Here is a 21,780-nt window from a genome sequence, read left to right on the forward strand (position 1 = left end):
GATCCGACTTCCCCATGCTGACCCCTGACCCCCATTCCCAGACCCTCATGCTGACCCCCATTCCCGGACCCTCACGCTGACCCCTGACCCATTCCTATCTCTCCACTCTTCAGGCTCTCTGCCTCTATTCCTGATGAAGGGCATTTGCCCGAAAGGTCGATTTTCTTGCTCCTCGGATGCTGCTTGAACTGCTGTGCCTTTCCAGCACCGCTCTGAGACAGAATCTGGTTTCCAGCATCTGCAGTCCTTGTTTTTACCCCATTCCTAGACCCTCATGCTGACTCCTGACCCCCCCATTCCATGACCCTTGTGCTGATCTTGGGACCTGGCTTCTCCCTCTCTGACCCCTCACCTCCAAATCTGTTTCTTTGTTCTGACCCTGACCTTGGCTCCTTGTTCTCTAACCCATGACTCCTGACCTGGCTCCTTTAGTCCTTTCATTAGCTTTCATTGCTCCGCAAATTAAAAATAATTTTTTTCTCTCTCAGGACAGGACTGTATGGGCTGTGCCCAAACTGGCAGCGGGAAAACTGCAGCATTTGTTCTCCCAATCCTTCAGAAGCTGTCAGAGGATCCATATGGAATATTCTGCTTGGTGTTGGCTCCCACCAGGTGACTGAACTTTGAGCAGCTCTCAGCGCCATCACTCACAGCTAATGCATGAATATAGATCCCTTCCCTACTCGTCCTTTTAGCTTCTCCTTTCTGCAATCTATTATAGATTGGAAATAAATGTTGATGTTTTGAAAACAGTTGACATTAGAAAAGTGCTGGAGATCTTAGAAAGTACAAAGCTGGACAGATCTCGAGGACCCGAGGACTTATTGGAAAGTTAGGAAATTGTGGGGCCCCTTGAAGAAATATTTGTATCATCTATAAATATGGGTGAGATTCTGAATGAGTGGAAAGTGTGTAATGTGGTGCCTTTGTTTAAGAAACGATGTAAGGAGAAGCTTGGTAACTGTAGACTTTTGAATCTGATTTTGATGGTGGGTAAATTGTTGGAAGTGCTTCTGAAAGCTCGGAGAGATAAGGAATGATTAGAGATAGTCAGCATGGTTTTGTGCATGGAAAATTGTCTTACAAACTTGAGTTTTTTTGAGGAAGTAACCAAGATGATTGATTAGGACAGAACAGTAGACATTATTTACTTGGACTTTAATAAAGGTTCACAGGTTCCGCATGGTAGACTAATTAGTAAAGTTAGATCATACGGGATTCACAGTGAGTTTCCCAATTGGATGCGAAGTTGGCTTAACAGCAGGAGACAGAGGGTGATGGTAGAGCATTTTGTCGGACTGGAGGCCTGTGGTCAGTGATGTCCCACAGGGATCGGTGCTGGGTCCACTTCTGTTTGTCATTTATATAAATGATTTAGATGAGAGTATGGAAGGTCTGGTCAGTAAGTTTGCAGATGAAAGCAAAGACATTTTGATCAATTGGGTCAATGGCTGAAAAGTGGCAGGTGGAGTTTAATCTTGATAAATGTGAGTATTGCATATTGGTAAAACAAACAAAAGCAAGACTTAAACGTAGGGCCTTGAATAGTGTTGTAGAATGGAGAGACTTAAAGGTTCGGGTGTATAATTTTTTTTTAAGTTTGCATCACACATATCTAGGGTGGTTAAGAGAGTGTTTAGCATGTTTGTCTTCATTGTTCAGACCTTGAAAGTGGAGTCGCAGGTAGATAGGATAGTGAACAAGGCATTTGGTATGCTTTCTTTTATTGGTCAGAGTATTGAGTACAGAAGTTGGGAGGTCATGTTGCAGCTGTACAGGACATTGGTTAGGCCACTGTTGGAATACTGCGTGCAATTCTGGTCTCCTTCCTATCGGAAAGATGTTGTGAAACTTGAAAGAGTTCAGAAAAGATTTACAAGGATGTTGCCAGGGTTGGAGGATCTGAGCTATAGGGAGAGGTTGAACAGGTTAGGGCTGTTTTCCCTGGAGCATCGGAGGCTGAGGGGTGACTTATAGAGGTTTATAAATTCACGAGGGGTATGGATAGGGTAACTAGACAAGGTCTTTTCCCTGGTTGGGGGAGTCCAGAACTAGAGGGCATAGGTTTAGGGTGAGAGGGGACAGATATAACAGAGACCTAAGGGGCAACTTTTTCATGCAGAAGGTAGTACTTGTATGGAATGAGCTGCCAGAGGAAGTGGTGGAGGCTGGTACAATTGCAATATTTAAGAGGCATTTGGATGGGTATATGAATAGGAAGGGTTTGGAGGGATGTGGACCGGATGCTGGCAGGTGGGACTAGATTGGGTTGGGATATCTGGTCGGTGTGGGCGAGTTGGACCGAAGTGTCTGTTACCGTGCTGTACATCTTTATGACTTTGAGCATAGGATTTGGGATGTTATGTTGAGGTTGTACTGGATATTGGTAAGGTCTTTTCTGGATACTGCGTCCAGTTCTGGTCTCCGTTACTGGAAGGATGTTGTTAAGCTGGAGAGGGTTCAGAAGAGATTTAGCAGGATGTTGACGGGAATGGAGGTTTGAGTTATAAGGAAAGGCTGGATAAGCTGGGACTTTTTTCACTGGAGCTTTGGAGGTTGAGAGGTGTATTTAGAGATTTATAAAATCGTGAGAGGTATAGATAATAGAATATAGAACATTACAGCGCAGTACAGGCCCTTCGGCCCTTGATGTTGCGCTGCCCAGTGAAACCAATCTGAAGCCCACCTAACCTACAGTATTCCATTCTTGTCCAGATGTCGATCCAATGACCATTTATATGTCAGTAAAGTTGGCGAGTCTACAACTGATGCAGGCAGTGCGTTCCACCCCCCTATTACTCTGAGTAAAGAAACTACCTTTGACATCTGTCCTTCCAAAGTGAATCACCTCACGCTTTTCCACATTAAACTTCATTTGCTACCTCTCAGTCCAGCCCTGCAGCTTATCTATGTTCCTCTGTAACCTGCAACATCCTTCCGCACTGTCCACAACTCCACCAACCTTAATGTCATCCACAAATTTACTAACCCATCCTTCTATGCCCTCATCCAGGTCATTTATAAAAATGATAAACAGCAGTGGACTAAAAACTAATCCTTGCAGTACATCACTAGGAAATGAACTCCAGGATGTACATTTCCCATCAACCACCACCCTCTGTCTTCTTTCAGCTAGCCAATTTTGGATCCAAACCACTAAATCGCCCTCAATCCCATGTCTCTGTATTTTGTGCAGTAGCCTACCAATGGGAACCTTATCAAACGCCTTAGTAAAATCCATATACACCAACTCAATGGCTTTACCCTCATCCACCTGTTTAATCACCTTGTCAAAGAACTCAATAAGGTTTGTGAGGCACATCCTGCCCTTCATAAAACCATGTTTACTATCCCTAATCAACATATTCCTATCGAGATGGTTATAAATCCTATCTCTTATAACCTTTTCCACCTCTTTCTCCACAACCGGAAGTTGTGGCAGGTGTCTTTTCCCTTAGGTGGGGGATTTCAAACTCGGGCATATTTTTAAGGTGAGAGGAGAAAGATTTTAAAAAGAACCATGAGAGGCAATTGTTTTTAGTGTTTTGTGTGTAGAATGAACTTACAGAGGAAGTGATGGATCCAGCAACACTTAGGACATTTAAAAGACATTTGGATAAATGCATAAATAAGAAATGTTTAGAGGGTTAGGGGCCAAGCACAGGCAGGTAGGACTGGTTTAAGTTTGGGATTTTGTTTGGCATGGACTGGTTGGACTGAAAGGTCTGTTTCCGTGCTGTGTGATACTGAGACAAGTCAACAAATGGGACTGTACAAAACAGAGAATCAGTTCTTATTGATTACATCTCTCCTGACACAATGGCAATTTGCTGAAAGTTAGTCATGAACTCATTGTGGATGATTGCATTGACATCATGGGCTTGATGGTAAATTGCTTGAGGGTTTGAGTCTTTCCATTTAAATGAAGCCTCCCCACCAGACTATAGCTTTCACCTCTGGCCCAGACTGATGGTAACTAGATCAGATCTTGACCTGTGCTCCTTGACCTACCTATGGCACTTTCCCTTCTTTAAAAGCCCTCCATGTTCCACTGCTTTCTCCTCTTATTTATAGTTCTGGTTCTTTCTGCACTCCCAAGTACAATCAACATGATCTTTCTGAGATATGTTCACTGACTTCAGACCTCAGTCTCAGTGAATTCAGACTCCATTCTCATAACTGTCTGCTCTATGTTAGCTTGCTTTTGTTTTCTGAATTTTGGAATATAAATTATTGTCACTCTTTGAGATTGAGTCTCTCAGTCAGACTGAACTGAAACACATCTTATGTAATTCTTCTTTTCAGGGAGTTGGTCTATCAGATTGCTGAACAGTTTCGAGTCCTGGGGAAACCTCTGGGTTTGAAGGATTGTGTTGTTGTTGGTGGAATCGGTGAGTCTCTGTCTGATGTTCTGTGGCCTGCTGTTTCAATGCCTTATCCCTAAGGCCAGTTTATTATCTGTCTGTTTCCCTCCCTAGATATGGTCTCACAGGCTCTAGAACTCTCCAGAAAACCTCATGTTGTCATCGCAACTCCAGGCCGTCTGGCTGACCACATCCGGAGTAGTGACACCTTCAACTTGAAGAAAATAAAGTTTCTGGTATGAGAGAATTTGTAGAGACTCAATACGTTAATGTTTCTCCCATTCTGCAGTGTGGGGATTAGGAAACATTTCCCACCAACCCTAGAGGCATGGCCACAGGGAGGGGGTGGCGTTAGGGCAGCATCAAATTTGGTTACTCTCTGTTTCTGGCCGAATTTACACCGTTCTGACCTACTCTTTCCCTATAGCCCTGTATCAATTCCCAAACTAATCCCACTGCCCTACTCTCTCCCCTTGACCCTGTATCAATCCCCAAACTAATCCCACTGCCCTACTCTCTCCCCTTGACCCTATATCAATCCCCAAACTAATCCCACTGCCCTACTCTCTCCCCTTGGCCCTGTATCAACCTCGAAATAATCCTTTCATTCTTGTAATGACAAGTCTAAGATTGCTGATGCCACAGCCAGAGACCGTAGTCTTTCCAGTTCACGTTCACCAAAATCCTTAATTATTTCCATAAGACCATTAGATATAGGAGCGGAATTAAGTCCTATTGGTTCATCAAGTCTGCTCTGTCATTTGATTATGGCAAATAATGTTTTTCAAACCATTCTGCTGTCTTCCCCCGCATAACCTTTGATCCTCTTATTAATCAAGAGCCTACCTATCGCTGTCTTAAATATACTCAGTGATCCGGCCTCCACAGCCCTCTGCGGTAACGAGTTCCACAGATTCCCCACCCTCTGGCTGAAGAAATTCCTCCTCATCTCAGTTCCAAATGGTAATCCCTTCACTCTGCGGCGGTGCCCTCTGCTCCTAATCTCTCGTACACTTGGAAACATCTTCTCCATATCCACACACTCCTGGCCCCTCAGTGTTCTGTAAGTTTCAATCAGATCCACCCCTCATCGAGTACACAGAGTCCTCAATCCCTCCTCATGTGACAAGGCCTTTATTCCCAAGATCATTCTTGTAAATCTCCTCTGGATTCCCTCCAATACTTTGCTTAGATACGGGGCCCAATACTGCTCACTGTATTCCAAATATGATCTGGTTGGAGCCTTACACAGCCTCAGCAGGACATTCCTTCTTTTTGTTCTAGTCCTCTGGAAATGAATGTTAACAATGCATTTCTCTTCCTAATTACCAACTGAACTTGCATGTTAACCTTAAGAGAAACCTGAATGTGGACTCCCAAGTTCCTTCATGTTTCAGATTTCTGAAGCCTTTCCCCATTTAGAAAACAGTCTATGCTTCTATTTTTCCAACCAAAGTGCATAACCTCACTTTCCCACATTGTATTCCACCTGCCACTTCTTTGTCAACTCTCCTAGCCTGTTCAAGTTTTTCTGCAGCCTCTCACTTCCTCAACACTCCCTGTCCTTCACCTATTTTTGTGTTATCTGCAAAGATAGCAGCAATGCCCTCAGTTGTTTTGTGCAGATTGTTAATGTGTAATTTGCATAGTCCTGGTCCCAACACTGACCCCTGCAGAACTGCAGTAGTCATCAGCTGCCATCTTGAAAAAGACCCTTCATCTCCACTCACTGCCTCCTGCCCGGCAGCCAATCCTCTACCCATGTAACCACCTTGCCCCTAACACCATGAGCTCCTCTTTGACAAGGTGCCACATGGGAGGCTGCTAACTAAGACTCTCTTTACTCTCCTCTGCCAGGACTGAGTCCTTGGGTTGTGATATCTGGTCAGCATGGACGGGTTGGATCGAAGGGTTGGTTCCATGCTATACATCTCTATGACTGTATGACTTCATATACCCCAAACAATGGGCTGATATCATCAATTGCAGCTTCCTCTCTTGTTGCATGAGCCAGTAATCCAGTGACTAGGGATTATTTTCAGGTTCCACCACTGCGGACCGTGGAATTTGAATTCAGTTAAAGCATGTGGAATTAAGAAGCAGATCTAGTGGTGACCAGGAAATTGCAGTTGATAGTTGTAAAATCTATTGAGTCATCTGGAAGTCTGTTGGAGTACGTGACTCCAGGCCCACAGCAATATGCTCAACTCCTAATTACCTTCTGAAATGACTGTGCTACTTAATTTCAGGTAAATTGAGGACAGGCAATAAATGCCAGCCTTGCATCTCATGAAATTACTATAAAGAAGGAAGGAGGGCTTGTGACCATGCCTGTCTTGTATCTGAATTATTGCTTGTTTATGTGCAATATGGCAGCTGAGACAGATTACATTTTTCTGGCTGTGTGACTTCCAGTTTCCGATAGAAGAAAACTCAGTTTTGCCATTGGCATTTGCTCTTTTCCCTAGGTGTTGGATGAAGCTGATAGATTGCTGGAGCAAGGCTGCACAGATTTCACTCAGGACCTGGAATTGATTCTCAGTGCTGTCCCAGCCAAACGGCAAACTCTACTGTTCAGTGCGACCCTTACTGACACGTTACAGGAGCTGAAGAAGATTGCCACGAACAAGCCTTTCTTCTGGGAATCAAAGACAGAGTAACTATAAATACACATGGGGTTAGATACAGAGAAACAGAATAAATATCCCTGTAACTTTGGAGCATTCATGAGGCTGAGGGAATCATGGATAGTATATTCAGTAAAAGTTGATCACACCACAGATAAAAATTACTGAAGAAAGTAGAGAATGGCTAGCCAACAGACAGAGGAAAGGTAGGTAAGTAATGCAGTGTCCCCTGTGATCATCTCCCTCCAAAACAGGTATAACTGTTTTGGATACAGTTGGGGGAGACGGCTCACCAGGGGAAGGTGGCAGCAGCTGGGTTCATGGCATGTGGTTGGCTCTGCTGCAAAGGAGGGCAGGAAAAAGAGTGGCCAGAGCTGTAGTGATATGGGATTCAATAGACGCGTGTTTCTGCAACTGCAAACAAGAGTCCAGGATGGTATATTGCCTCCCAGGTGCAATGGTCTGGGATCTCTTTGAGCAGCTGCAGTACATTCTGGGGGAAAGTGAACAGCCAGCTATTGTAGTCCATACCACACCAACAACATCGGTTTAAAAAAAGGATGAGGTCCCATAAGCTGAACTGAGGGAGTTAGGAGTTAAACTAAAACGTAGCACCTCAATGTATTCTTGGGATTGCTACCTGTGCCATGTGCTAGTCAGAGTAGGAATGATAGGATAGCTAAGATGAAAATGTGGCTTGAAGGATGGTGCGGTGGGGGGGGAATTCAAATTCCTGGGACATTGGAATGGTCTGCACCTGGGCAGGACTGGAACCACTTCCTCGGGGAAGTGTTTGCAAGTGCTGTTGGGGAGGGTTTAAACTAATATGGCAGGGGGATGGGAACCAGTGCAGGAAGGCAAAGAGGGGTTTAACAGAGACAGAAACAAAGGACAATGATTGGAAAAGTGGAAGGCAGAGAAACCAAAGACAAAAATCAAAAAGCGCCACATTTCATAATGATTCTAAAAGGGCAATAAATGTCGAAATAAATGAGCCTGAAGACTCCGTCTCAGTGTGAGGAGTATTTGTAATAAGGTGGATGAATTAACTGCACAAACAGTTATTAATGGAAAAAATGTAACTGGCTCCAGGGTAACCAAGGATGGGAATGCAATGTGCAAAGTTATTCAATTGTCAGGGAATACAGATAGAAAGGAAAAAGAGGTAGGGTAGTGTTGCTGATTAAGGAGATTAACATAATAGTAAGGGAGGACGCTAGTCTGGACATTGTGGAATCTGTATGGGTGGAGCTGCAGAACATTGAAGGGAAAAAGACATTAGTACAGACCACCAAACATACTTGTGATGTTGGAAACTGTATCAAACAGGAAATTAGAGATCCATGCAGTCAGGGTACAACAGTTATTGTGGGTGATTTCAATCTACATACTGATTGGATTAACCAAACTAGAATTTGGAAGAATCAGAAGGGATCTTGTAGAAACATAACATATGGAATGGGGTAGATAAGGTAGGGGCAGGTAAGCTGTTTCCACTGGTGGGTGAGACTAGGACTAGGGGGCATGGCTTCAAGATTAGGGGGAGTAGATTAAGGACAGAGATGAGGAGGAACTGCTTTTCCCAGAGACTGTTGAATCTATGGAATTCTCTGCCCAAAGAGGCAGTAGAGGCAGCTTCATTCAATATATTCCAGACCCAGTTGGATGGGTGTTTGCATGGTAGGGGAATAAAGGGTTATTGAGATAATGCAGGTAGGAGGGGCTGAGACAATGGATCAGCCATGATCTGAATGAATGGCAGAGCAGGCTCAACGGCTCAGCTGGCCTATTCCTGCTTCTTTTACTCTGAAACTATGCACCGGGTAGCAATGTGATGGAGGAGAATTTCCTGGAATGTGTGAGGGATGGTTTCCTTGACCAATACATCGAGGAACCAACTAGAGAGCAAGCCACCCTGGATTGGGTGTTGTGTAACGAGAGAGGATTAACTAGCAACCTTGTGGTGAGAGATTCTTTGGGAGAGGGTGACCATAATATGATAGAATTCTTCATTAAAATGGAGAATAACACAATTAAATCTGAAACTAGGGTCCTGAAACTAGGGTCCTGAAACTAGGGTCCTGAAACTAGGGTCCTGAAACTAGGGTCCTGAACTTAAAGCTACCTTTGGTGATATGAGGCATTGGCTAGGATAAACTGGCCAAGGATACTTACGGGGTTGATGGTGGATAGGCAATGACAGACATTTAAAGAACATATAGATGAACTTCAACAATTGTACATCCCTGTTTGGCGTAAGAATAAAGAGAAGGTGGCTCAACCCTGGTCAGCAAAGGAAATCAGGAAGGGTGTTAAAGCCATACAGGAGACATATACATTGGCCATAAGAAGCAAATCTAAGGTCTGGGAGAAATTAAACATTCAGCACAAGAGTGCAAAGGGATTAATTCACAAGGGGAAACAGAATATGAAAGTAAACTTGCAGAAAACAAAAACTGACTACAAAAGCTTCTATAGATATGTGAAGAGAAAAAGACTGGTGAAGACAAATGTAGGTCCCTTGCAGTTAGAATCAGGTGAATTCATAATGAACAACAAAGAGATGGCAGACCGGTTGAACAAATACTTTGGATCTGTCTTCACTGAGGAGGACAGAAATAACCTTCAGGAAATCTGAGATGGAGGACAGAATGTGGCTAATAAGAACTGCTTTTTTTAAAAAAAAAGGTATTTTCAGTGTGGGAGCTGATTTCCTTGAATTCCAGGAGCAGTAATTATTGTTTTATAGGTTGTTGCATTGTTTTTGAACTTTAGCAAAAAAAAGATCAAAACAATGGCACTTTAAAAAGGTTGAAGACAGAAAAAGGTCACATGGGAAATGAATCAAACTGAGAAATCTACCTGCACAGCTGACTGTCTCTCCTGTTTGGCTTCAAGTATCTCTGGACATCACAGTTCCTCTAAGAAAAATAAGCAAACAGCAAAATTCACAGCTCACCTTGAAGGAACCTGTGTAGGGGAGCCCACAGCAGGAGAGCAGCTAAGTGGCTAGCTTTAAAGTGTAACCTACTTTTTTGTTGTAAATCTACAGCAGTGAGTAGAGTGGGTTCTTATTTGATTACACATTTTTATTGAGATGTGTATCTTGGTTAAACTTTAAAAATTCAAAGTTTGGGAGAAGATTTGTAGCGGAAACACCACAGAAGCGCTTCACAGGAGGCTCCCAAGCACTGAGGATGTCACCTAGACAGGGGACGAAACGTCTGCAACACAAATTCCCAGCTCCGCGAACAGACCCACCACAAACTTTAAAAATATAAAACATAGATACTAAGTGATCTGTTTTCTGGGACGTAGGTTGTTAAGCTGCAAAGATGGCCTTTTGTAGAGTGATGTGCTCTTCCTGTTGGAGCTCGGCGAACAGACCCACAACAAACTTTAAAAATATAAAACATAGATACTAAGTGATCTGTTTTCTGGGACTGTAGGTTGTTAAGCTGCAAAGATGGCCTTTTGTAGAGTGATGTGCTCTTCCTGTTGGATGTGGGAGATTAGGGAGAATTTCCAAGTTACTGATGATACCAATGGTGTTTTGCAGGGATCTGGTCTGGGACCTCTGCTCTTTGTGATTTTTATAAATGACTTGAATGAGGAAGTGGAAGGGTGGGTTAGAAGGTTTGCTGATGACATGAAGTTTGGTGGAGCTGTGGAGTTTGGAGGGCTATTGTAGATTGCAACAGGACATTGACAGGATCCGGAGCTGGGCTGAGAAGTGGCAGATGGAGTTCAACCTGGAAAAGTGTGAAGTGATCCATTTTGAAAGGTTGAATTTGAATGCAGAATACAGGGTTAAAGGCAGGACTCTTGGTACTGTGGAGAAACAGCGGGATCTTGGGGTGCATGTTCATAGAACCCTCAAAGTTGATAGGGTTGTTAAGAAGGCATATGGTGTGTTGCCTTTGATTAGCAGGGGGATTGGGTTTAAGAGCCATGAGGTTATGCTGCAGCACTATAGAGCCCTGGTTAGACCACACTTGATATATTGTGTTCAGTTCTGGTCACCTCATTACAAGGATGTGGAAGCCTTAGGGTGAAGAGGAGATTTACCAGGATGCTGCTTGGACTGGAGGACATGTCTTATGAAGAAAAGTTGAGGGAGCTAGGGCTTTTCTCATTGGAGTAAAGAAGGATGAGAGATGTACAGGATAATGAGAGACATCGATAGAGTGGATAGTCAGAAACTTTTTCCCAGTGCGGAAATGGCTATCACAAGGGGGCATAATTTTAAGGTGATTGGAGGAAGGCTTAAGGGAGATGTCAGAGGTAGGTTCTTTACACAGAGAGTGGTGGGTGTGTGGAATGCACTGTCAGTGGTGATGGTAGAATCTGATAATTACGAGCATTTACGCGACTCTTGGATAGGTACATGGATGATAGTAAAATGCAGGGTATGTAGGTAAGTTTGATCTTAGAGTAGGATAAAAGGTCAGCACAACATCGAGGGCCGAAGGGCCTGTACTGTGCTGTACTGTTCTATATTTCTATGAAAAGTCAGCGATCTATAGACTGGCAACCTGACATCGGTGGTGGGCAAGTTGTTGGAGGGAATCCTGAGGATCAGGATTTACATGTGTTTGGAAAAGCAAGGACCGATTAGGAATAGTCAACATGGCTTTGTGCATGGGAAATCATGTCTCTCAAACTTGTTTGAGATTTCTGAAAAGTAAGAAAGAGGATTAATGACGGCAGAGTGGTAGACATGATATGTATGGACTTGAGTAAGGTGTTTCAAAAGGTTCCTCATGGTAGATTGGTTAACAAGGTTAGATCACGTGGAATACAGTGAGAACTAACCATTTGGATACAGCACTGGCTGGAAGGTGAAAGCCAGAGGGTGGTGGTGGAGAGTTGTTTCTCAGACGGGAGGCCTGTGACCAGTGGAGTGCCACAAGGATCAGTGCTGCCTTTTGTTATTTATATGAATGATTTGGAATTGAACATGGGAGGTATGGTTAGTAAGTTTGCAGATGGCACCAAAATTGGAGATGTACTGGATAGCAAAGGTTACCTCTGGTTACAACAGGATCTTGATCAGATGGGCCAGTGGGTCAAGGAGTTACAAATGGAGTTTGAGAAATGTGTAGTGATGCCTTTTGGAAAGACAAATAAGGACAGTATTTATATACTTAGTGAGACGGTCCTAGGGAGTGTTGCTGAACAAAGAGACCTTGGAGTGCAAGTTCATACTCCCTTGAAAGTGGAGTTGCAGGTCGACAGGAAAATGAAGAAGGCATTTGGTATGCTTGCCTTTATCAGTCAGTTCATTGAGTTTGGCAATTGGGAGGTTATGTTTTGGCTGTACGTGACATTGATTAGGCTCTCTCTGCTATAGGATGGATGTTGTGAAACTTGAAAAGGTTCAGAAAAGATTCACAAGGATGTTGTCAGATTTGGAGGGTTTGAGCTGTAGGGAGAGGCTGAATAGGCTGGGGCTGCTTTCTTTGGAGCTTCGGAGGCTGAGGGGTGACCTTACAGAGGTTTATAAAATCATGAGGGACATGGACAGGGTGAATAGCCAAGGTATTTTCTCTGGGGTGGGGGAGTCCAGAACTAGAGAGAATAGTTTCAAGGTGAGAGGGGAAAGATATAAAATGGACCTAAAGTGCAGCTTTTTCATGCAGAGGGTGTTGTGTATATGGAATGAGCTACCAGAGGAAGTGGAGAAGGCTGGTACAATCACAACATTTAAAAGACATCAGGATGGGTATATGAATAGGAAGGGTTCGGGGGGATATGAGCCCAACTGCTGGAAGATGGGACCAGATTTATTTAGGATATCTGATCGGCATTTACGAGTTGGACTGAAGAGTCTTATTTTCCATACTGTATGGCTCTATGACTCTAAAAGCTGGGGACAGAGGGTTAATCATGAAGTATTCACTGGAATTTAGAAGAATGAGGGGGATTTGCACAGAAGTATATAAAATCCTGATGGGATTGAATAGGCTAAATATGGGAAGAATGTTCCTAATATTGGGCTGTCCAGAACTTGGGGTCACAGTCTAAGAATGAGGGGACAACCATTCATGACTGAGATAAGGAAGAATTTCTTCACTTAGAGTTGTGGAATTCTCTCCCACAGGAAGCTGTTGGGGCCAGTTCCTCAGATATTCAAGAGGGAGCTGGGTGTGACCTTGCAGTTAAAGGGATGAAGGGTTATGAGTAGTGAGTGGGAATAGGATACTGAGATTGAATGATTAGCCATGATGGCATTGAATGGTGCTGCAGGCTCAAAGGGCTGAATGGCCTATTCCTGCACCTATTTTCTATGTTTACACTGACCCCATCAAATGTTTCCTGTAGAAGGGCTTATGCCCGAAACGTCGATTCTCCTGTTCCCTGGATGCTGCCTGACCTGCTGCGCTTTTCCAGCAACACATTTTCAGCCCCCATCAAATGTTCCCAGGACAGGGACAGCACAGGATTCGGAACAGCATAAAGTTCCCTGTTTATTTTCCTCTGAGACAGGAACATTGCGTGTAATGACACATGTGGAACTTGCTGCGGTGTTTTTGGTACTGACAGTTTAATCACTGGTCTGAGAATTGTGAGATTTGATGATGATGAGTTCCCCATAATATTGTTAATCTTAATAATAAAGGGTGCAATATTGCTGTGGGAGGTGTGGCTGTACAGAGTTTGAATTGATCTGTCTGTATGTAGAGTTCGCACGGTGACGGAGTTGGATCAACGTTATCTCCTTGTTCCCGAACGGGTAAAAGAAGCTTTCCTCGTTCAGATTATCCAGAAGTTTCAGGATGAACATGAGGATTGGTCCATTATCATTTTCACAAACACATGCAAGTGAGTTCCATTTATGATGTATGTGGGAATGCTGAATAAACTGCGTTGAACATTCGAGCATACTCACATGTCCATCTGTATGTATGATTGTGCATCACGATAGGAGGATGTGTGGAACACACTGGATCGATGACTCACCACATCCCTGCAGTGGGTTTGGGTCTCATTTTCACTTCTCTTTGCAGAATGTGTCAGATTTTGAACATGATGTTGCGGAGGTTCAACTTTCCCTGTGGAGCCCTACACTCAATGATGAAGCAGGTGAGTGTTGATCCAACAGAGTGCGGAATAACATCAACATTGGTCCATTCTTCTTGGATATTCTTAACAATGTTGAAATGAAATCTAAAATCAGTGGCCTGGTCTTAATGAATCATTATTAAAGATTTAAATTCATTTTACAGATGACTAGATCCAAAACACCAGAATAGATACAGCACAGGGTTAGAGTGAGCTTTATTCTTATATCCAACCCTGTGCTGTCCCTGTCCTGGGAGTGTTTGATGGGGGAAATGTAGAAGTAACTTTTCAGTTTAAAAGAGTACTTTACTCTCTAACTAATCCCGTCCTGTACATGTCCTGGAAGTGTTTGCTGGGGACCGTGTAAAGGGAGCATTACTCTGTATCTAATCCTGTGCTGTTCCTATACCAGGAAAATGGTACTGATAGAATGTACTTGCAGTTTAAAAGAGTCAATAGACTTTCACTTTCAGTTTAATTATAATTCAAAGAGTGGAAGAAGCCTTGCTTTGTATCTAACCCCATGCTGTACATGTCCCAGGAGTGTTTGATCGGGATGGTGTCAAGGGAACTTTATTTTCTGTTTTCTTTCAGTTTTAAAAGAGCAGAGCAAGATTTACTCTTACTTTAAAAATAGTGCATGCTTTATTTTCAACAACTTCATGGGGTTAGATACAGAGTAAAGCTCCATCTACATTGTCCCCATCAAACACTCCTGGGTCTGAGACATTGCCTTGGGGTGGGTGAATGAGCTTGCTCTGCGCTGTACTGATTGACTGTTTTCTGTCTCTACAGAAGCAGCGGTTTTCCACACTTGCGAAGTTCAAGTCGAGCATTTTCAAGATCCTTGTGGCCACAGATGTTGCTTCTCGGTAATGAATGAACAGAATGCTCTGGATTGACTTCTTGACCATCCCCTTTCCTCCAGTGACTAATGTCTAACTTGGATCTTTTCTCCACAGTGGTCTCGATATTCCTACAGTCCATGTTGTCATCAATCACAACACACCTGGACTTCCGAAAATCTACGTCCACCGTGTTGGCCGCACAGCCCGAGCAGGTAATCATACATCATTCGCTTTCTCTCTGACCTCTCCTTTCCTCACCGTCCTCCTCCTCCCTGAGTCAGTGATGATGAAATGGTTTAAATGATTCTGTTCTTTAGGTCGTCATGGCATCTCTATCACTCTGGTTACTCAGTACGACATTTACCTGGTTCATGCAATTGAGCAGGAAACAAGTGAGTATTATTTGGCATGGGGTGTGGTCTTCAGAGCAGTGCAATGGAATACAGCCAGTGGGATGTGTGCATGGGTGGGCTTGCCTATGACCTAATTATCTGTGCAGTTTTCATCATTGATGCTTTTCTGCTTGATATGTCTAATTTATCTCAGAGGTGAAACTGAAGGAGTTTTTGGTAGATGAGGAGAATGTGCTGAAGATTCTCACACATGTGAATGTGACTCGGCGAGAGTGTGAGATTGTGAGTAGCTGGTGTTTGGCCAGAATCCTTGATGACGCTAAATCTGCTCCCCTTATCTTAAAACCATGTGCTCTACACCTACTGTATATCCTCTCTATACCTACTGTATCAACTCCGTTTACCATCATTTATACTTCTATAAGATCTCCTCATGTGCTTTTTTTAAACTTGAGAGTATGGGCTTACACTGCTCAATCTCCTCATAAAACACATCCCTCAGCTCTGGAATCAATCTAGTGAACTGCCTCCAATACAACTACATCCCTCCTCAAGGAAGGGGACCAGAATTCTCCACAGTACTCCAGCTGCAGTCTCACTAATACCTTGTACAGTTGCAGAAATACTTCCCTACTTTCATTCTCTATTCCTTTAGCAATAAATGAAATATTCTGTTTGACTTCCCTCTTACGTGCATATTAGTTTCTCAAATGTAATCAGATAGTAATTGTGGCATCACTGATAATGACTGTTTAATCTCAGGAACTTGAGTCAACTGACTTTGATGAAAAGAAGGAAATCAACAAAAGGAAGCAGATGATTTTAGAAGGAAAGGTACATTTTAATTTTCTCAAATCTGTCAACCACTCAGACTATTTATGAGCAACTGTTCCGTATCTTGATTGGGAGATAGAGTAAAATTGTGTTTATTTTTTAAAAATAGCATAGGATCTGAGAATTGCTGGCAAGTCCAGCATGTTTTGTTTTATTTATTTTTTCACTGGTGAGCCCACCTTTAACGAGAAGGCAATAGTGGTTGGTTGGAGAAGCCTTGGTAGGTTGCTGCAGATGATATGCTGTCACTGGTGCCTGAGGTACGTCAAGTGGGCTGCTTGAATGTTGAAGTTGCACCCATCCAGGGAAGGATTCCATCATTTTCCTGACTTGCACCTTGTAGACAGTGGACAGGGTTGGGGGGAGTCAGCTGGTGAGCTACTCACTACAGAACTCTGACCTCCTGTAATTTCAGTATTTATATGGCTTGTCCAGTTCAGTTTTTGGTCAGTGGGGGTATCAGCATCTAACACCCTCTGAGGAAAAGAGCAGGAAATGACATTGCTGAGATAACGTTTGAGGACTCATCCACTGAGGGAGTTTCGGTTGAGGTTAGAAACAGGAAAGGAGAGGTCACTCTGGGAGTTTTCTGTAGGCCTTCAAATTGTTTCAGGGATGTAGAGGGAAGGACAGCAAAGGTAATTCTCAATACAAACGAGAGTAACAGGGTAGTTTTTATGGGGGACTTTAACTTTCCCAATATTGACTGGTAATACTACAGTTCAAATGGGTCAATTTTTCTTCAATGTGTGCAGGAGGGTTTTCTGACACAGTATGTAGACAGGCCACTATTGGATTTGGTACTGGGGAATGAACCAGCCAGGTGTTAGATTTGGAGGTAGGGGAGCACTTTGGCGATATTGATCATAATTTGGTTATGTTTACAATAGCAATGGGCAGGGATAGGTATATACTGCGGGGAAAGGCAATTATGATGCAATTAGGCCAGACTTAGGATGCATAGGATGGGGTAAGGAAACTGCAGGGGATGGACACTCTTGAAATGTGGAGCTTATTCAAGAAACAGCTACTGTGGGTCCTTGATAAGTATCTACCTGTCAGGCAGGGAGGTAGTTGCCGAGAGAGGGAGCCATGGTTTACTAAAGAAATTGAAGCTCTTGTAAAGAGGAAGAAAGCGGCTTATGTGAGGATGAGGTGCGAAGGCTCAGTTAAGGGGCTTGAGAGTTATAAGTTAGCCAGAAAGATCTAAAGAGAGAGCTAAGAGCAGCTAGGAGGGGACATGAGAAGTTGTTGGCGGATAGGATCAAGAAAAACCCTAAAGCCTTATATAGGTATATCGGGAATAAAAGAATGACTAGAGTAAGATTAGGGCTAATTAAAGACAGTAAGTGGGAAGTTGTGTTTGGAATCGGAGGACATAGAAGTGCTTAATGAATACTTTGCCCTTTTCCAATGTGAATACTGACAATGTTAGTGAGAATACAGAGATTCAGGCAACTAGATTAGATAAGATTGCAGTTGACAAAGAGGAGGTTTTAGCAATTTTGGAAGATCTGAAAATAGATAAGACCCCTGGACTGGATGGGATTTGTACTCTGATTCTCTGGGAAGCCAGGGAGGAGATTGCAGAGCCTTTGGCTTTGATCTTTGTCATCACTATTGACAGGAGTAGTGCCAGAAGACTGGAGGATAGCAAATATTGTTCCCTTGTTTAAGGGGAGTCAGGATAATCCTGGTAAATGTAGGCCAGCGAGCCTTACTTCGGTTGTGGGTAAGGTGTTGGAAAAGGTTATAAGATATTATTTTCCAGATGATTATAAATCCTAATTTGATTATGGATAGACAACACGGTTTTGTGAAGGGGAGGTTATGCCTAATTAACCTGATTGAATTCTTCAAGAAGGTGACAAAACAGTAGATGTTCCCACAGGGTTCAGTGTTGGGGCCCAGCTGTTCACTATAAATAATCTGGATGAAGAGACTGGGGGTATTCTGGCGAAGTTTGCCAATGATATGAAGTTAGGTGGACAGGCAGGTAGTTCTGAGGAGGTGGGGAGGCTACAGAAAGATTTAGACAGTTTAAGAGAATGGTCCAAGAAATGGCTGATGAAATTCAATGTGAGCAAATGCGAGGCCTTGCACTTTGACTATTATAGGCATGGACTATTTCATAAACGGTGAGAAAATTCATAAAGCCAAAGTACAAAGGGATCTGGGAGTGCTAGTCCAGGATTCTCTAAAGGTTGACTTGCAGGTTGAGTCCATGGTTAAGAAAGCAAATGTAACGTTGTCATTTATTTCAAGAGGGTTGGAATGTAAAAGCAATGAGGTGCTACTAAGCTCTTAAAAATGGGTTAGGCCTCATTTAGAATACTGGGTCCGGTTTTGAGCCCCACACTGGAGCATGTCCAGTGGAGATTCATATGGATGATCTCTGGAATGGTAGGCCTAACATACGATGAACAGCTGAGGATCCTGGGATTGTGTTTGTTAGAATTCAGAAGGTTACCATAAGACATAGGAGCGGAAGTAAGGCCATTCGGCCCATCGAGTCCACTCCGCCATTCAATCATGGCTGATGAGCATTTCAACTCCACTTACCCTTAATTCCTTGTGACATCAAGGTTGAGGGGAGATCTAATAGAAACTTACAAAATAATGCATGGCTTAGAAAATGTGGATGCTGGGACAGCCTTAGAATTAGAGGGGGTCAATTTAGAATGGAAATGAGACATTTCTTCAGCCAGAGTGTGGTGGGCCTGTGGAATTCACTGCCACGGAGTGCAGTGGAGGCCAGGGTATTAAATTCTTAATCTCAGCCTTGAAGACATTTATTAATCTCGCAAGGAATTAAGGGCTACGGGGAGAGTACAGGTAAGTGGTGTTGAAATGCCCATCAGCCATGATTGAATTAGTTGACCCGATGGGCCGAATGGCCTTACTTCCACTCCTATTTCTTATGGATGAAGGTAAAGTGGTTGATATGGTTTTCAGTAAGGCATTTATTATGGTTCCATACAGTAATCTATTGCACAAAATACAGAGGCATGGGATTGTGGCTGATTTAGCGGTTTGGATCAGAAATTGGCCAGCTGAAAGATGACAGAGGTTGTTGGTTGATGGGAAATATTCATCCTTGAGGTCAGTTACCAGTGGTGTACTGCAAGGATCCGTTTTGAGGCCAGTGTTGTTTGTCATTTTTTATAAATGATCTGGATGTGGGCATAGAAAGATGTGTTAGTAACTTTGCGGATGACACTAAGGTAGGCAGAGTTGGGGGTTACAGAGGGACATAGATAAGATGGCATATGGTGTGTTGGTAGGGGGATTGAGTTCTGGAGCCATGAGGTCATGCTCAGCTGTACAATTTATTGGTAAGGTCACACCTGTAGTATTGCATGTAGTTCTGGTCACTGCATTATAGGAAGGATGGGGAAGCTTTGGAAAGGGTTCAGAGGAGATTTACTTGGATGTTGTTTGGTATGGAAGGTCTTGCAAGGAAAGGCTGAGGGAACTAAGGCTGTTTTTCATTGGAGAGAAGAAGGTTGTGAGAGGTGGCTTAATCAGGGGCAGAGAGAGAGAGAGCCTTTTTCTTTGGATGGTGAAGGCTAACACGAGGGGAACATAGCTTTACATTAATGGGTGATAGATTTTAGCACAGATATCGGGGTAGTTTCTTTACTCAGGTGTGAAATGGCCTGCCCACAAAGACTCGCCAATGTTAAGGGCATTTAAATAGCCATTGGACATACATATGGGTAACAATGGTGTAGGTTAGATGGACAGATTAATTTAACAGGTTGGCACAACATCAAGGGCTGAGGGGCTAATGCTGCGCTATAGCATTGTAAGAGTGGCTGCGAATGGAGCCGAACATTGTTTGCTTATGACTGCACTTCTGCATTTATGAAACAGCTGAAGATGGTTAGGTCCAGAACACTACCCTGAGGAATTGTCTTTCTTTGTTAGGTTCGACTTGGCTAGTGTTCTCCCCATAAATTTTGCCAGGCCTCCTTGGTGAAATGCTGCCTTGAAGGCAGGAGCAGTCACACTGGGCTTGTTTGGATCAAGGCTGCATTGACAGATGGTCTTTGAGCAGGTGTCATTTGGCAACACAATGATGGAAGGGGTTATCAAGAGTGGTCTAACTGGACATGATAATGAGATTTATATGGATTTTGTTCTGGTTCTAGGACCCTGCTGTAGAGTTAAAGAGAAAAATGGAGCTGGAGAAAATAAAGGAAGGAAAGAGGAAATTTCAGCAGAGAATATGTGAGACTTTGGAGAGACAGACAGCAACTCGACTCAAACACAAGCTGCTGAAGAAGAAAAGAAAACAAGCAAAGAGAGCAGGGCAAGTTTTGGTTGGAGCTGGAATCTGATCCATGGACAAAACCTTCAATCTGTAACCAAATTGCCATTTAGTGACATTTGGCACCACTCATGTTTTCAATGGACTATTTTCTAACATTTGAAATTTGTTTGCTGCAGTGGGGAGCTGAACAATGTAGTGTTAATAGTATTCATTGTATGTAAAATATCCTTTATCTGGCTCCTCATTGTAGTATTTTGCATGCAACCTACTCAGACAACTTAGCTCTCCATTTCTAGCAAGTAGCTGTAGGCCAACTGATGAGTTTCAGAAGTCAGGCATTTGCTTGTTTGGATTTATCAGCTGAATGATGGTATTTAGGGTCTTCACTCCCTGATGGCAACAGTTTATTTACAAGAAAGGGCATGAAACTATTGCCTTCCATTTATGATAGTTAATTGAGTAGTTAATTTACCCATTGTCCTATTTAAATTTCCAGTGGTGCCTTTTCATGAAAGTATTGACTTACCAAATTGAATAATACCTGAATGAACAGCTCAATTGTGATTGTATTAAAGTATTCACCAGGGTGTTGCCAGTGTTGGAATAATTCAGCTTTGAACACTGACTGTGTAGGCTCACGTTGTTTACCTTCAAACAAGAAAAGATCTGATAGAAATGTACAAAGTTTGAAGGACTTACATGGGCCAACAGTAAGAAATTCAATACCCACAAACAGAGCCATATCAGGACACTTAAACAAGCCATAACACACCACAGCAACCCAGAACTACAAGAAGCCGAGGACAAACACCTATAACATATTCAGGAACAACAGATACCCGATAAATGCAGTCCACTAATTGCTGCACAACAGACCTAAACAGGAAGACGCAACGTTCCTGGAGACTCTAGTTACCCTACCATACAAAGATGTTTCAGAAATGACCACCAGACTCCTCCAACTCCAACTACCACACTAACAACAGCTACTGATGAACTTAAAGGACTCTGGACCCACAGCCAGTAGAACAAACATACAAAATACCATGCATTGGACAAACCGGCAGGAAACATGAGCACCAATTAGCTAGATTTGGACCCCATTTACCATTATATCCATGTTTGTTAATGGAGTTCCAGGTTGAATGCTGGGCCTCTCATTTCCATTTACCAAGCCCTCAAACAACTGGAAATGATATCACCCACCACAACAAACCAAAACACACAATAGCAACTGGGACAGAACCTAGAGTTCATGGATGTTACCAAGCATGGTGACGAAACATCTGAAAACCAACCCACCAGCTCAGCAAGCAAATGGACAACCCACAGCAAGAAACCTTTCCCCACAGTACAGCGGTCAACAATCAAGCACAGATGTGAGGTAAAGGGCAGGAGGTTTAGAGAGGATTT

The 21,780-nt window shown here is 43.1% G+C and overlaps 1 protein-coding gene across 2 annotated transcripts in view; it reads left to right on the forward strand.

Annotated features, from left to right (window-relative positions):
- Positions 1 to 20,954, forward strand: part of ddx49 (DEAD (Asp-Glu-Ala-Asp) box polypeptide 49) — a 21,314-nt gene extending 360 nt beyond the window's left edge. Inside the window, exons 2-13 of one of the 2 annotated variants that reach the window (XM_043721563.1) lie at positions 489 to 612; positions 4,306 to 4,391; positions 4,479 to 4,600; positions 6,833 to 7,020; positions 13,676 to 13,816; positions 14,002 to 14,077; positions 14,852 to 14,928; positions 15,019 to 15,116; positions 15,222 to 15,296; positions 15,451 to 15,539; positions 16,020 to 16,086; positions 20,246 to 20,954. In XM_043721563.1, the coding sequence (XP_043577498.1) occupies positions 489 to 612; positions 4,306 to 4,391; positions 4,479 to 4,600; positions 6,833 to 7,020; positions 13,676 to 13,816; positions 14,002 to 14,077; positions 14,852 to 14,928; positions 15,019 to 15,116; positions 15,222 to 15,296; positions 15,451 to 15,539; positions 16,020 to 16,086; positions 20,246 to 20,328 (1,226 nt within the window). In that variant the 3' untranslated portion in view covers positions 20,329 to 20,954. Of the gene's footprint in view, positions 1 to 488; positions 613 to 4,305; positions 4,392 to 4,478; positions 4,601 to 6,832; positions 7,021 to 13,675; positions 13,817 to 14,001; positions 14,078 to 14,851; positions 14,929 to 15,018; positions 15,117 to 15,221; positions 15,297 to 15,450; positions 15,540 to 16,019; positions 16,092 to 20,245 lie in introns of both variants that reach the window. The other variant, XM_043721562.1, reaches the window with a different exon arrangement.
- The last annotated feature ends 826 nt before the right edge of the window (positions 20,955 to 21,780 follow it).

Source organism: Chiloscyllium plagiosum, chromosome 31 (genome assembly GCF_004010195.1).
Source record: "Chiloscyllium plagiosum isolate BGI_BamShark_2017 chromosome 31, ASM401019v2, whole genome shotgun sequence".
NCBI classification, from domain to species: domain Eukaryota; kingdom Metazoa; phylum Chordata; class Chondrichthyes; order Orectolobiformes; family Hemiscylliidae; genus Chiloscyllium; species Chiloscyllium plagiosum.